The sequence below is a fragment of the Mauremys mutica genome, chromosome 4 (assembly GCF_020497125.1).
Source record: "Mauremys mutica isolate MM-2020 ecotype Southern chromosome 4, ASM2049712v1, whole genome shotgun sequence".
In the NCBI taxonomy this organism is placed as follows: Eukaryota; Metazoa; Chordata; order Testudines; family Geoemydidae; genus Mauremys; species Mauremys mutica.
The window spans coordinates 127,777,978-127,791,797 of NC_059075.1; the positions used below are offsets into that span (position 1 = coordinate 127,777,978).

At 46.3% G+C, this 13,820-nt stretch overlaps 1 protein-coding gene across 2 annotated transcripts in view; it reads right to left on the reverse strand.

Moving 5' to 3' along the window:
- The window catches only part of ARL8A (ADP ribosylation factor like GTPase 8A), a 42,520-nt gene that overhangs the window by 17,301 nt on the left and 11,399 nt on the right, over positions 1 to 13,820 (reverse strand). The window contains exon 1 of one of the 2 annotated variants that reach the window (XM_045015831.1): positions 11,472 to 11,610. The exons of the other annotated variant lie outside the window; for it this stretch is intronic. Within the exon in view, the coding sequence (XP_044871766.1) occupies positions 11,472 to 11,585 (114 nt within the window). The 5' untranslated portion in view covers positions 11,586 to 11,610. Of the gene's footprint in view, positions 1 to 11,471; positions 11,611 to 13,820 lie in introns of those variants that run through there. 2 annotated transcript variants of the gene reach the window in all.

Below are 13,820 nucleotides of genomic sequence, written 5' to 3' on the forward strand. Positions count from 1 at the left end.
CACTTAAAGCTGTCATTAGTGATTTCCCCTACTCTCTGTTAGTGTTCAACACATAGAAAGCTTCAAAATCCAACACAGCAGGACCCCGTTTATCTGATCTCATGGGCACCAAGGCCAGATCGGGTAATCAAAAACCTGGATAAACTGGAGAATGGGCAAAGAGTTATCTATCCATTATTTTAAGATGTGGAGTTGCTTTTAAACTAGCCGACCCCGCCGGAAAAGCATTAAAACATACCATCCTTTATTTACAGTGTACACAAACCATTACTTCTAGCAAAGAGTACCCGTTTTTTAAAATGCAGAAATGATCATTTTAAGTTGCAACCGCAGCCATCCTGTATATTTGGGAGTGGCCTGAGTTTATCATTTCTGCATTTTAAAAAACTGGCACCATACTCTTTACTAGTAGTAACGGTTTGTGTGCACCGTCAATAAAGACGTGGGCCGTGTTTTAATGCTTTGTACTGATTGTGTGCGCGCTGGTAGTTCCGTTAATACAGAGAGCCAGATAATGGAAGCTCGGCTAAAGGGGGGGATCTAGTGTAATTAAAGAGGGATTGGAAGTTGATTTGGGTTCTACAGAGAGGGGTGCAGAGCTGAGCCAGGAACAGGCCCCCATTGGGGCCATGGGGCAGCCACAATGAGTCTGCTGAGCGCTGGCCCTGCCTTCTATACGTTCTAGAGGAACCTGTCCCCTGGCCTAGAGGCAGCAATTCCCCATGATGGAGGGTTTTGCCATAGATAGTGAGGGAGGATCCGTACTGAGACATGCCTCCCTGACCCAGGAATTCCCTTTTTGCAGATTTGCAAATATGGCAAGAGCCTCCCTTAAAGAGAAGCCCTCTCATCTGAGGGCCCACCTGGGGCCCAGCATGCAAAGATGTTCACTCTCATTTGGGTAAAGCAGTGACTCCCTAAAGCACAAAGATGAGAGGGGTGGCCCATCTGGGCATCCCCAGAAGTTGAGTGGAGGAGGAATGGCCACCAGGCACCCCTGTTCCATAGAAGACCACATAGGCGGGTCTTTGTGAGGAGTGACATGTGGATCAGAGCTGGTGTGTGTAGGGGACAGACTCAGCAGTGTAGGGGAGGGGCATGAAAGGGCCCCTTTACCCAACTTCCCCACTCTTAGGGGCTGGTTCTGCTTTTTTGAAACTCCCAAGCTCCCAGACAGCAGGGGTGTCTTTGGCAATCCCTTGCTCATCCCAGGGATCCTCCAAACACTATTTGCAGTGAACTAGTAGTGCTTCAGTTAGAGCTTTGCCAAAGTGTCACATTTTCAAAACACAACCTTAAGAAGTCCTTCGATGAATACATGAAATGGCTGTCAAAGACAAGTACAGTAAAACCTCAGAGTTACGAACACCCCAGGAATGGAGGTCAGTTTGTAACTCTGGTGCTTGTAACTCTGAGGTTCTACTGTACTCTCTGCACCCTTTGGGGGGTTAGGAGGTGCAGTGGATCTGGAGAACTGGGCCGTGGAGTGAGACACTGGTTCTGTCTGAGTCCCCCTCCTCCTTCATCAGAAAGGAGCTCCTCCTTGAGCAGAAATAGAAGAAATTCCTGGGCAAGTGGCTGCCTTGCTCCCTGCCTTTGTATCCTCCCACCTCCCTGCAAGTCACTGGCACCCCACCCCACAGCTCTCCAGTGCCTTTTCTTTCTCACCCCTTTCCCTCACTCCACTCAAATGCCTTAGCAAAAGGCTGCTGCACCAAGCTTTAAACAAGCTCCCAATCACTTCTGCTGTCTACAGATGCCAGGGCACCATTAGCAAGAATGAACATTTGCTTTGGTGTCCTGGCTAAAAAGTCCAGCTGGGGTAATTACACAGAACCTTCTGCCAACCATAAGTTACCCATGTCGTCTGAAGTGCAGATTATCTCCCTTTCTCCATCCTAAACTGTTACTGCATTTGTCAGACAGACACTGCATCTCACCCCAGAGATGGCTGGATTTTAGGACAGGATCAAGTATGGGGGGTGGAGGGAAGAGGGAGTAAGAACTGTATGCTCAAAGGGGACAACAGTTCTTTGTACATGGTGTGGATGCTCTGACCAATACTGGGAGGATGAATAGCATGCCCTGTAGTGAACATGGTCTTGCATGAACTGTGTGTAGAGGGGAAGTGTGAAATTATAGGCTCTCTGGTCCTTTTTATGAAAGTGAAGAGCGTCTGGCCTCCAGTCTCTACTTTCTGGGCTAGTCTGCACTAGGGATGTAAAATAGTAAATGGTTAACCGATAAGTCTAATGCTTATCGGTTAACCCGCACTAACAGTTAACCCCAGGCGCACGGTATCAAGGTACAACTTCCACACATCACCTGTTTTGGCCGGGAATTTCCTTTTTTAAAAAGAAGAACTATCCTTGTAAAAAGATTACGACTTCTTCCTAACCCTTATAAGAATAGTTGCATTTTTAAAAACCACCACCTCTTATTGCCTTACATACTTGGTGACAAGCCAACACCCCTAACTTGTCTTTAAATATCAGGAACTCTCCAATTTCAGGGGTGAACATACTCTAGCTGCTGCTTGCTATTAGGGTAAATTAGGAAATCTAATCCCAAGCATTCAAAAATGAACAGTCTGGGCTGGAGGGCATGTGAAAGGTCATCAGGTGCTCCTCTGCCACAGAACTTGGAAACTCTGCAAAGCGGCAACTCTGACCGCGGCCCTGATCCCGGATATCTAATACATTCATCACCAGTCCTGGTACTGGTGGCTGGCTCTGCTTCCACAGAGTTTACCAACAACAGGCAGGGCAGACTCTTTGGGGATTGTTTACAAAGGAAAGATGGTCTTGTGGTTAAGGCACTGGATTTGGACTCAATGTCTGGATTCAATCCCTGCATCTGACAACTCCTCAGGTAACCTAGGACAAGTCACTTTATTTCTCTGCCTTATTGGTAAAAGGGCGGGGTGGGGGGGAATGATATTTTTTTCCTCCCCTGCCCTCTGTCTGTCTTGTCTATTTAGATTTTAAACTCCTCAGGGCAGGGACTGTCTCTGACTATGCCCAGCCTCATCCCAGTTGGGGTCTCAACATGCTACTACCATAGCTAAGACTTTCTCTGCTTCTGCAGCCTACTATTATTATAAATAATGCAGTCTGCAGAAGGAGTAATGGCCTTGGCTAAGGCAGTTCTTTGATCCTGAGGAATTTATAAAATATACATGCTTCCCGGACCCATTCCGTCTCTGTGCTCCTAAAGAATGTATAACCCTCACATAATCTTAGCAAGGAATCCTGCTGACCTCATACACTCTACAGTGCTCCAAGTTCTCATAAAATAAAGACATAGCGAAAGGCTCCAAAGTTAATCCACCTAATTTACCATGAAAGCTACAATTTCCATTGCCTATGCCATTCTTGGCATCCTAAGATTGCAAGCAAGGAATCCAATCAGTGCCAGTTATGGGAATAGTTTCTGTGATCCAGAAACTGGACTAAGACCAAATGCATTTCAGAGAGGGGCCACCGCATGATAACTTTTAATCATGGCTGACCTAGCCTAGACTTGCTCAACACAGAGGTGGTGAAAGAGTATGTATATCGCTTCATCAGTCCCCCCAAGTAAGGGGGAGGGATAGCTCAGTGGTTTGAGCATTGGCCTGCTAAACCCAGAGTTGTGAGTTCAGTCCTTGAGGGGGTCACTTAGGGATCTGGGGCAAAAATCAGTACTTGGTCCTGCTAGTGAAGGCAAGGGGCTGGACTCTATGACCTTTTGGGGTCCCTTCCAGCTCTATGAGGTAGGTATATCTCCATATAATCCAGTCCTCACCATGGATGTACTACTGACTCTGATCCCCTCCTGCCCTGCATTCACGTATTACAAAGCAGCAGAGGAAAGTTTCTGCAGAAATCCTGCTCTTAACATTCTAGCACAAAGAAGTGTAGAGTGTTACAGCACCCTTTCCTCTTATGAGGAGTGGTTTTGTCTAAGGGCTTGTCTACACTGGCACTTTACAACATGGCAAGGTTCTCACTTAGGGGTTTGAAAAAACACCCTGAGCGCTGCAAGTTTCAGCGCTGTAAATGCCAGTGCAGACAGTGCTCCCACGGCTAGTAGCCATTCCCCTCGCAGAGGTGGATTTTTTACTATGCCATGACTACACAAGCCACAGCAGTGCATTAAAGTTACTAGTGAAGACATGCCCTTAGCATGCAAGCTCATGGGAGCAGGGACGATACAGTGCGTGTGTCAAGCATTATACATGTGGACAGCACTAGGTCAATGTTCTTGGGGTGGGGGTTTTAAACAAATTATGGATCAAGTAGTGTAGAACTGTCCAAGATTTCAGAAGTTGTCAGTAGGAACCTGGTTAAGATCCCGTTTTGCAGGACAGCAATAAAATGGGCACTGTTTTGGATATCCTCCAACCTTGAAGGGCAATCTGTAAACACTGCCTATGTTAAGATGGCACTACCTTTTCCCCACAGATCTGCTCCCCAGGAGCCCCCCCCCTAAAACCTATAAACCGAACCACATTCCAAAACTACTTTCCGTAAACCACCCTTTCACTAACTAGGAGACAATGCAGGCAGAAGCCCAGCAGCAGAGTGGGGGCTATCCAGTTTATTGCGCTGACTGTCGCATGTATGATTACCTGCCCTGTGGGCGGGTGGCGTATGTGTGCAGTCGGTGCAAGGAGCTCCTGGCCCTCAGAGACCATGTACGGACTTTGGAGGCCAGGGTGGCGGAACTGGAAGAGCTGAGAGAGGCAGAGAGGTATGCTGATGAGGCTTTCCGGGACACTGTAGAATTGTCCCACCTCCGCTTAGACAGCTCCTGTGCTGTTGAGGAGGAAGAAGGGCCCAGGGAAGTAGAGCAGTCAATGGTAGCAGAGGGAAACCTTCCCGTAGTTGGGACCCTCCTTCCAGATGGTGCTGGTGTTGCCTCTCACACTGAGGTTACCTCTCCAGGGGAGGGAACTCCAGTTTCTAGGAAAAGGCAGGTGTTAGTAATGGGAGATTCGATTATTAGAAATATAGATAGTTGGGTATTTGATGACCGGGAGAACCGTATGGTGACTTGCCTGCCTGGTGCGAAGGTTGCGGATCTCTCGAGGCATCTAGATAGACTTATGTATAGTGCTGGGGAGGAGCCGGTGGTCGTGGTACATGTAGGTACCAATGACATAGGGAAGGGTAGGAGAGATGTCCTGGAAGCCAAATTTAGGCTGCTAGGGAAGAGACTGAAATCCAGGACCTCTATGGTGGCATTTTCAGAAATGCTCCCAGTTCCACGCGCAGGGCCAGGTAGGCAGGCAGAGCTTCAGAGTCTCAATGCGTGGATGAGACGATGGTGTAGAGAGGAGGGGTTCACGTTCATTAGGAACTGGGGAAACTTCTGGGATGGGAGGAGCCTATACAGGAGAGATGGGCTCCACCTAAACCAAAGTGGAACCAGACTGCTGGCACTAAACATTAAAAAGGTTGTCGAGCAGTTTTTAAACTAGGAGATGGGGGAAAGCCGACTGCTGCAGAGGAGCGTGTGGATCGGACACAGACTTCTCTTAGGGGAGAGTTTGATGATAGAGAATCTCCAGGTTATAGTCAGGAGCAGAGGAATGAGAAGAATAAGGTAAGGGCCGGATCAGATGATAAACAGTCACATAAAAAAGAATCTGGCACATCAGAAAAAGGCAGGCTAATAAACAGGGACAAGTTTTTAAAGTGCTTGTACACAAATGCCAGAAGTCTAAATAATAAGATGGGTGAACTAGAGTGCCTTGTGATAAAGGAGGATATAGATATAATAGGCATCACAGAAACCTGGTGGACTGAGAGCAATCAATGGGACTCAATCATTCCGGGGTACAAAATATATCGGAAGGACAGAACAGGCCGTGCAGGGGGAGGAGTGGCACTATATGTTAAAGAAAGTGTAGATTCAAATGAAGTTAAAATCTTAAGCGAATCCACAGGTTCCATAGAGTCTCTATGGATAGAAATTTCATGCTCTAGTAAAAATATAACAGTAGGGATCTATTATCGACCACCTGACCAGGACAGTAATAGTGATGATGAAATGCTAAGGGAAATTAGAGAGGCTATCAAAATTAAGAACCCAATAATAGTGGGGGATTTCAATTATCCCCATATTGACTGGGAACATTTCACTTCAGGAAGAAATGCAGAGATAAAATTTCTCGATACTTTAAATGACTGCTTCATGGAGCAGCTGGTACGGGAACCCACAAGGGGAGAGGCGACTCTAGATTTAATCCTGAGTGGAGCGCAGGAGCTGGTCCAAGAGGTAACTATAGCAGGACCGCTTGGAAATAGTGACCATAATACAAAAGCATTCAACATCCCTGTGGTGGGAAGAACATCTCAACTGCCCAACACTGTGGCCTTTAATTTCAAAAGGGGGAACTATACAAAAATGAGGGGGTTAGTTAGACAAAAGTTAAAAGGTACAGTGACTAAAGTGAAATCCCTGCAAGTCGCGTGGGCCCTTTTTAAAGACACCATAATAGAGGCCCAACTTCAATGTATACCCCAAATTAAGAAAAACAGTAAAAGAACTAAAAAAGAGCCACCGTGGCTTAACAACCATGTAAAAGAAGCAGTGAGAGATAAAAAGACTTCCTTTAAAAAGTGGAAGTCAAATCCTAGTGAGGCAAATAGAAAGGAGCACAAACACTGCCAACTTAAGTGCAAGAGTGTAATAAGAAAAGCCAAAGAGGAGTTTGAAGAACGGCTAGCCAAAAACTCCAAAGGTAATAACAAAATGTTTTTTAAGTACATCAGAAGCAGGAAGCCTGCTAAACAACCAGTGGGGCCCCTTGACGATGAAAATACAAAAGGAGCGCTTAAAGATGATAAAGTCATTGCGGAGAAACTAAATGGATTCTTTGCTTCAGTCTTCACGGCTGAGGATGTTAGGGAGATTCCCAAACCTAAGCTGGCTTTTGTAGGTGACAAATCTGAGGAACTGTCACAGATTGAAGTATCACTAGAGGAGGTTTTGGAATTAATTGATAAACTCAACATTAACAAGTCACCGGGACCAGATGGCATTCACCCAAGAGTTGTGAAAGAACTCAAATGTGAAGTTGCGGAACTATTAACTAAGGTTTGTAACCTGTCCTTTAAATCGGCTTCGGTACCCAATGACTGGAAGTTAGCTAATGTAACGCCAATATTTAAAAAGGGCTCTAGGGGTGATCCCGGCAATTACAGACCGTTAAGTCTAACGTCGGTACCGGGCAAATTAGTTGAAACAATAGTAAAGAATAAAATTGTCAGACACATAGAAAAACAAACTCTTGAGCAATAGTCAACATGGTTTCTGTAAAGGGAAATCGTGTCTTACTAATCTATTAGAGTTCTTTGAAGGGGTCAACAAACATGTGGACAAGGGGGATCCGGTGGACATAGTGTACTTAGATTTCCAGAAAGCCTTTGACAAGGTCCCTCACCAAAGGCTCTTACGTAAATTAAGCTGTCATGGGATAAAAGGAAAGGTCCTTTCATGGATTGAGAACTGGTTAAAGGACAGGGAACAAAGGGTAGGAATTAATGGTAAATTCTCAGAATGGAGAGGGGTAACTAGTGGTGTTCCCCAAGGGTCAGTCCTAGGACCAATCCTATTCAATTTATTCATAAATGATCTGGAAAAAGGGGTAAACAGTGAGGTGGCAAAGTTTGCAGATGATACTAAACTACTCAAGATAGTTAAGACCAAAGCAGATTGTGAAGAACTTCAAAAAGATCTCACAAAACTAAGTGATTGGGCAACAAAATGGCAAATGAAATTTAATGTGGATAAATGTAAAGTAATGCACATTGGAAAAAATAACCCCAACTATACATACAACATGATGGGGGCTAATTTAGCTACAACGAGTCAGGAAAAAGATCTTGGAGTTATCGTGGATAGTTCTCTGAAGATGTCCACGCAGTGTGCAGAGGCGGTCAAAAAAGCAAACAGGATGTTAGGAATCATTAAAAAGGGAATAGAGAATAAGGCTGAGAATATATTATTGCCCTTATATAAATCCATGGTACGCCCACATCTCGAATACTGTGTACAGATGTGGTCTCCTCACCTCAAAAAAGATATTCTAGCACTAGAAAAGGTTCAGAAAAGAGCAACTAAAATGATTAGGGGGGTTTAGAGAGGGTCCCATATGAGGAAAGATTAAAGAGGCTAGGACTCTTCAGTTTGGAAAAGAGAAGACTAAGGGGGGACATGATAGAGGTATATAAAATCATGAGTGATGTTGAGAAAGTGGATAAGGAAAAGTTATTTACTTATTCCCATAATACAAGAACTAGGGGTCACCAAATGAAATTAATAGGCAGCAGGTTTAAAACAAATAAAAGGAAGTTCTTCTTCACGCAGCGCGCAGTCAACTTGTGGAACTCCTTACCTGAGGAGGTTGTGAAGGCTAGGACTATAACAATGTTTAAAAGGGGACTGGATAAATTCATGGTGGCTAAGTCCATAAATGGCTATTAGCCAGGATGGGTAAGAATGGTGTCCCTAGCCTCTGTTCGTCAGAGGATGGAGATGGATGGCAGGAGAGAGATCACTTGATCATTGCCTGTTAGGTTCACTCCCTCAGGGGCACCTGGCATTGGCCACTGTCGGTAGACAGATACTGGGCTAGATGGACCTTTGGTCTGACCCGGTACGGCCTTTCTTATGTTCTTAGATCTGGGTTGAATTAATGGAGACTGCTAGGCATTTTCCTCATTTAGGAAAATATAACTGAACCATGTTCATTTGATCCTATTTCCTCTGCATTTATGTCCATATAATTCACTTGTCATTGTTGTGGGGTAAATGAGGTCAAGCCAGTCTTGCTAGATGTGCTGGCTGCAGCTTCCCAAGTCATACTCAGTTGAAGCAGATTTCTAGAAATGGAGGGTTTAGCATCCCTGATGAAAGGAGAGCTCCTTTGTACAAATGGGAAAGAATGATTCCTAGGACAGTATTGCTAGTGTGCATGTTACTCAATGAAGTATTAAGAGGGGGATGGGGGGAGAGGAGAGAAGAACCCATATAAGATAAGAAAAATTCCATCTTAAAGGGAGCGGCATGGCTGGTTGGGGGAGGGGGCAGAAGTCAACAACTAACAATAGCCTCTAAAAAACCGCCTTGTGTCAAGGAGGTTGGAGGGCTTTAGATTTCCATAAACACCCTAGGGCTATTACAGCACAGAGCCAAGCCAACAGAGCCAGGAGAGACCTTTCTGGGTAGAACCTGAGGGAAGCTCAAGCGGGGGCAGGGAGGGAGAAAACTACCCCAAATATGGGACATCTCTCTACTCTTTAGAAATGAGTGCAGACAAGCCTATTTGGGGAAGTGCAGGCTTTCACTTTGCTTGCACTGGGGATGTGTGCAGGAAGATATGTCCCCCATACACTCACCCAGGCTGGTGGGGGAGCATAGTCCAAAATCTGGGAAGAATTTAAATATTTTTACCCAATCTCTCTCCCCTGCCACTCCTACTGAGTCTTTACTATATGCCCACTCATACACTCTGTCTACACTTAAAAAAAAAAAATTACATCTGCACAATCACACTGATATAGTTACACCAATGTCACTATCCTTAATGCAGACAGGCCCTAAGACCAAAAGTGACTCATCATCATGAGGTTTACAGGTAGACAGCACCAGTGCCTCTTCTGGTGCTCACCACTTTGTCAGGCTGCTGCATGAAATTAAGAAGATTCTTGTCTGTTTATCTACTCCTATTCAAAACCCTGTGCTCAGCAGTGAAACTGTCAAAAATAATGTCAGTTTCATACTATTGGTTGGGAACTCCCCAATCAGGGGCAGAGGCAGGGCTCTGGAGAGAAGGATGGAAAAAGAGCCATGGGAAGGACAGAAAGGGATGGAGACCTTTTCCCTCCCACTTCACAAACATTCAGGCAGCAGAGCGAGGCTACGGGATGGCGTTTCAAATTTATCAGACACTGACTAACCAGAGGATGATATGAAAGATGAAGTGAAGTCCTGAAGCAGCATCCAGTGGTAGGTTTCCAGCAGCTGAGAGACAGGACTGGAATTCTCAAGATGACATTGCCCAGGGATTTCAGTGGCAGAGACACCCCCTCCCTTCATATCAATCTCTATCTAGGACAGGGGGTTTTCAGAACAAATTTTTTTTTTTGGTGTCCTCAGAGTGTGGCCACCAACCCTCGCTGGCAGCTGCTCTGAACATTTTTCCCAAACATGAGCCCCACTGCCCCAGGCTGAAGCCCAGAGACCGAGCCCAGGGGCTGAAGCCTGAAGCCCGCTGAGCACCCACACTGGCCCCATGTGTCCGCAGAGGTGCTGTCCAGAGCCCCCAAGAGGATGTGTGGTGCAGGCTGCAACAAACACCAAGGCAGTCTTAACTAAGCTATTACTTTGTAGGCACTTGCGCTTATATTAAGTTTTACTTCTTTTTTTAAAAAGAAAAAAGAATGGGAGGAGTTTGGGGAAGGTAAGTGAGCAGTCAGGGCTGAGGCTGTGTAGCCCATAGGTATACCTGTTTGAGACTGTACCCAAGGCATCCAGACAATGTCAAGCCCAGCCCCTAGCTGGTGCAAAAGCTGGGAATCAAGCCCGTGAGAAGGTAGGAGTGATGGTTATTGAGAATCTACGCTCTTAAGCTCTGAGACCCTCTATTATTAGTCTGCAGACATCTAACATACTTTTGGCATTACTGTACATAAAAATAGTCTCCCTTCTTTAAGGCTACTTCTTTCAAATGAGACCACATATATGAAAGAGGAAAGCCCCTCCAGCTGACACCCACTAAGCAAACACAGCCAAAAATCAAAACCACTCCAATTAAAAAAAAAACAAACCAAAACACTCCACTAGCAGAATTCTACAAAAACAATTATTATAACATGCACTTGAACAATAGTGCTACTGCAGCATTTGGCACCATTACTACAGTACCCTCCTCAAAAAGGCTGAATGTGAGGAGCAAATGGAAGTCAGGCATTTTCTTAAATGCTTTATCTTTCAACTTTTTTCAAAGCATTCTTCAGTATAAACTTTGTATGTAACGGTGGACAGTGAATATCAGTTTTAACCTTCAATGCTGCAGGCCTGTAAGAAACAAGAACTCACACATGGCTATTGCAGCAAGGATACAACTGCCCACCATCACAGATGGTCTCATGTAACTTAATTATTTTAGTTGTGAAAGACACAGTTAACGCTGCAACAAAACTCTTACACATACACATGTGTACATGCCTCACTCACTCTTAACATTTCAGCTTCAGCCCAAAGGTGAAGTTTGGGGATGATCCATTCAGCTGATGAGTTATCCAAGGAGGGACATATGGATTCGGTGTGGGGAAAAAAGTAAAGTGAAGATTTTTTTAAAAGAGACCAATATCTCGGCACTTAAGAGACCCGATTTTCAGAACTGCTGAGCACCCAGCCATTCCCAGAAGATTTCCACCAATAGAAGCTGGTCCAATAAAAGATATCACTTCACCAACCTTGTCATTCCTAGAAGAGCAAGTTGTGGGAGCACCCTGGTATAACAGATAGGCAGCAATGTTTGCTCCCTCCTTGTTACAGACATCACTAACCAGCTGTGAATTTACCACCATTTGCCTCCCCTTAGGGAGGCTCAGCTTAGACAGCTGAGCCCCATTTCTAGGGAGCTGCCTAAGCCTCTCTCCCACTGAGGTGACAGATGCAGAGGTCAAATGATTCACCTGAGGCTGCAGTGAATTACTGACTCAGACAGCATCCTCCTGGCTTCTCTTTCTGTGCTCACAGGGTGCCTTTGAAGGTCACCACCTGTGTGAAGCTTAGTCAGTTGTGGTCTGACTTGCAACAGATGCTAAACACCTGCAGCTCCTAGAGACTTCCAGTGGAGCTCTGAGCGCTCAGCACTTTGGAAAAATCAGGACTTCTGCAGACAGCTGAGTTTCATAGCTATTTCTGAAGAGAACAAAAGCATCTATGCAACACACTTGGTATGTGGTGGGTTAAATCTGAAGCAGGACTGAAAGCATGCTACCAACACTCTCTGGTCTAGGGAACTACACTATAGAACAGGCCTGCACAACATGTGGCCCGCGGGCGGATTCTAAACCCCGCACACAGGGGAAACACCGCACTCACTCACCATCACCGCCAAAGTCCCAGGGCTGGCGTGGCGGCGCTTCCTGGGGCAGCTCCCGGTGGTGCGCCTGCCCGCTGGCAGGAGCCAGCAGTGCAGGTGGCTGAGTCCTGCCCAATCAGAGCTGTGGGGGCGGGGCTTTCAGGCACACCGCAGGCCCCCTCCCCAGTGGGACACAGACTTCCACAGCTTGAAAGGGCTCTGGGCTGCCAGCAGCTGCGGGCAGCCCAGAGCCCTTTGAATCCCGGCCGCAGCTCCTGCAGGCGGGCTAGGGCTGGGGCTGAGATTTAAAGGGCTCAGGGCTCCCTGCGGCTGCGGGCAGCCGAGAGCCCTTTGAATCCCGGCTGTGGCTCTGGCGGCTGGGCTGGGGCTGCGATTTAAAGGGCTCAGGGCCAGGGGCAGCTCCAGGCCCCAGCACGCCAAGCGCGTGCTTGGGGCGGCAAGCCACAGGGGGCGCTGTGCCGGCCGCCAAGAAGGCAGCAGGCAGGCTGCCTGCTGTGCTTGGGGCGGCAAAATGCCTAGAGCCGCCCCTGCTCAGGGCTCCCTGCTGCTGCAAGGTAATTATGAAAAGTACAAATGTTTTCTTTCAATGGAACAGGTGTTTTTCATTTTTCCAAGATTCATAAAAAAATTTAAAAAAATTGTTTGATTTAATTGAAAAATTCTTAATAGAGTATCACCCCCCACCCCTCTCAACCTTCCTTTTTGGCCCACAGCTGTTTTGGTGGGGCGGTGCTGGGGAAGGAGGGTTTGTTTCCGCAGGGCCGGGCAGCGCTGGGGCAGGGTGTTTTCGCGGGGCCCGGGGAGTTTCGGCCCTCAGCTGTTTTCTTTGGAGTAATGTGGCCCTCGCCGCTTTACGAGTTGTGCAGGCCAGCTATAGAAGATCACACCAGAGCCACTGCCCTTACATAGTGATCCCATGTGACAAGTCCTGGTCAGCTTCACTTTGTTGATCCTGCTGAGGAGAGACAAGAACAATGTGTAGGTGAAGCAAAAGCAGGCTGGGGTGCTCCAATACTGCAAGACATATCTGGAGTAAAAGAAAGAGGTATGGATTAGAGTCCCCTTTCCCCTGCTCTGGATGAAAACTAGAGAAAAATGTAGCTCATCACATTTCTCCAGTGAATGAAACTGACCCAGATGACGTTAGTTACATGGTCCTACTCTGCTCAGGAAGCGATCTGGAAAGAAGTGGCCTTTAAGGAAGGGAAGGATCATAGGGTGGAGAAAAGAGACCAAGTGAGGAAAAAAAGTGAATTACTTTGGCACCAATTGTATCTGAATTTTATTCAGTTACAGATTTAATGGAGCAAGTTGACTCCAAAAGAAAAACAAAGCCTCCTCAAGGGTTAGAATCACCATTTGAAAAGGGTTAGGATGAAAGAACATAACATAAAAACAGCCAGACTGGATCTGACCAATGTCCATCTAGCCCAGTAGCCTGTCTTCCGACAGCGGCCAAAAATGAAATCACTAACACTCCCAACTAGAAATGATTTTATTAATCCCTCACCACAAGTTACGGTAGCTGTCCAGGGAGCTTCCATTTTTTAGCCAGCCAGCCAGCCTTCTCAAGAGTAACAAGAGTCTTTCAATGTGGTATTTCAGCCAGGTACACATAGACACACCCTGCCACACGTCTCGTACAGTGGTCAAACACGGCTCTACTAAAACAAGGTTTTATAACTGGGTTCCAGTATGGCTGAGTATAGCACAC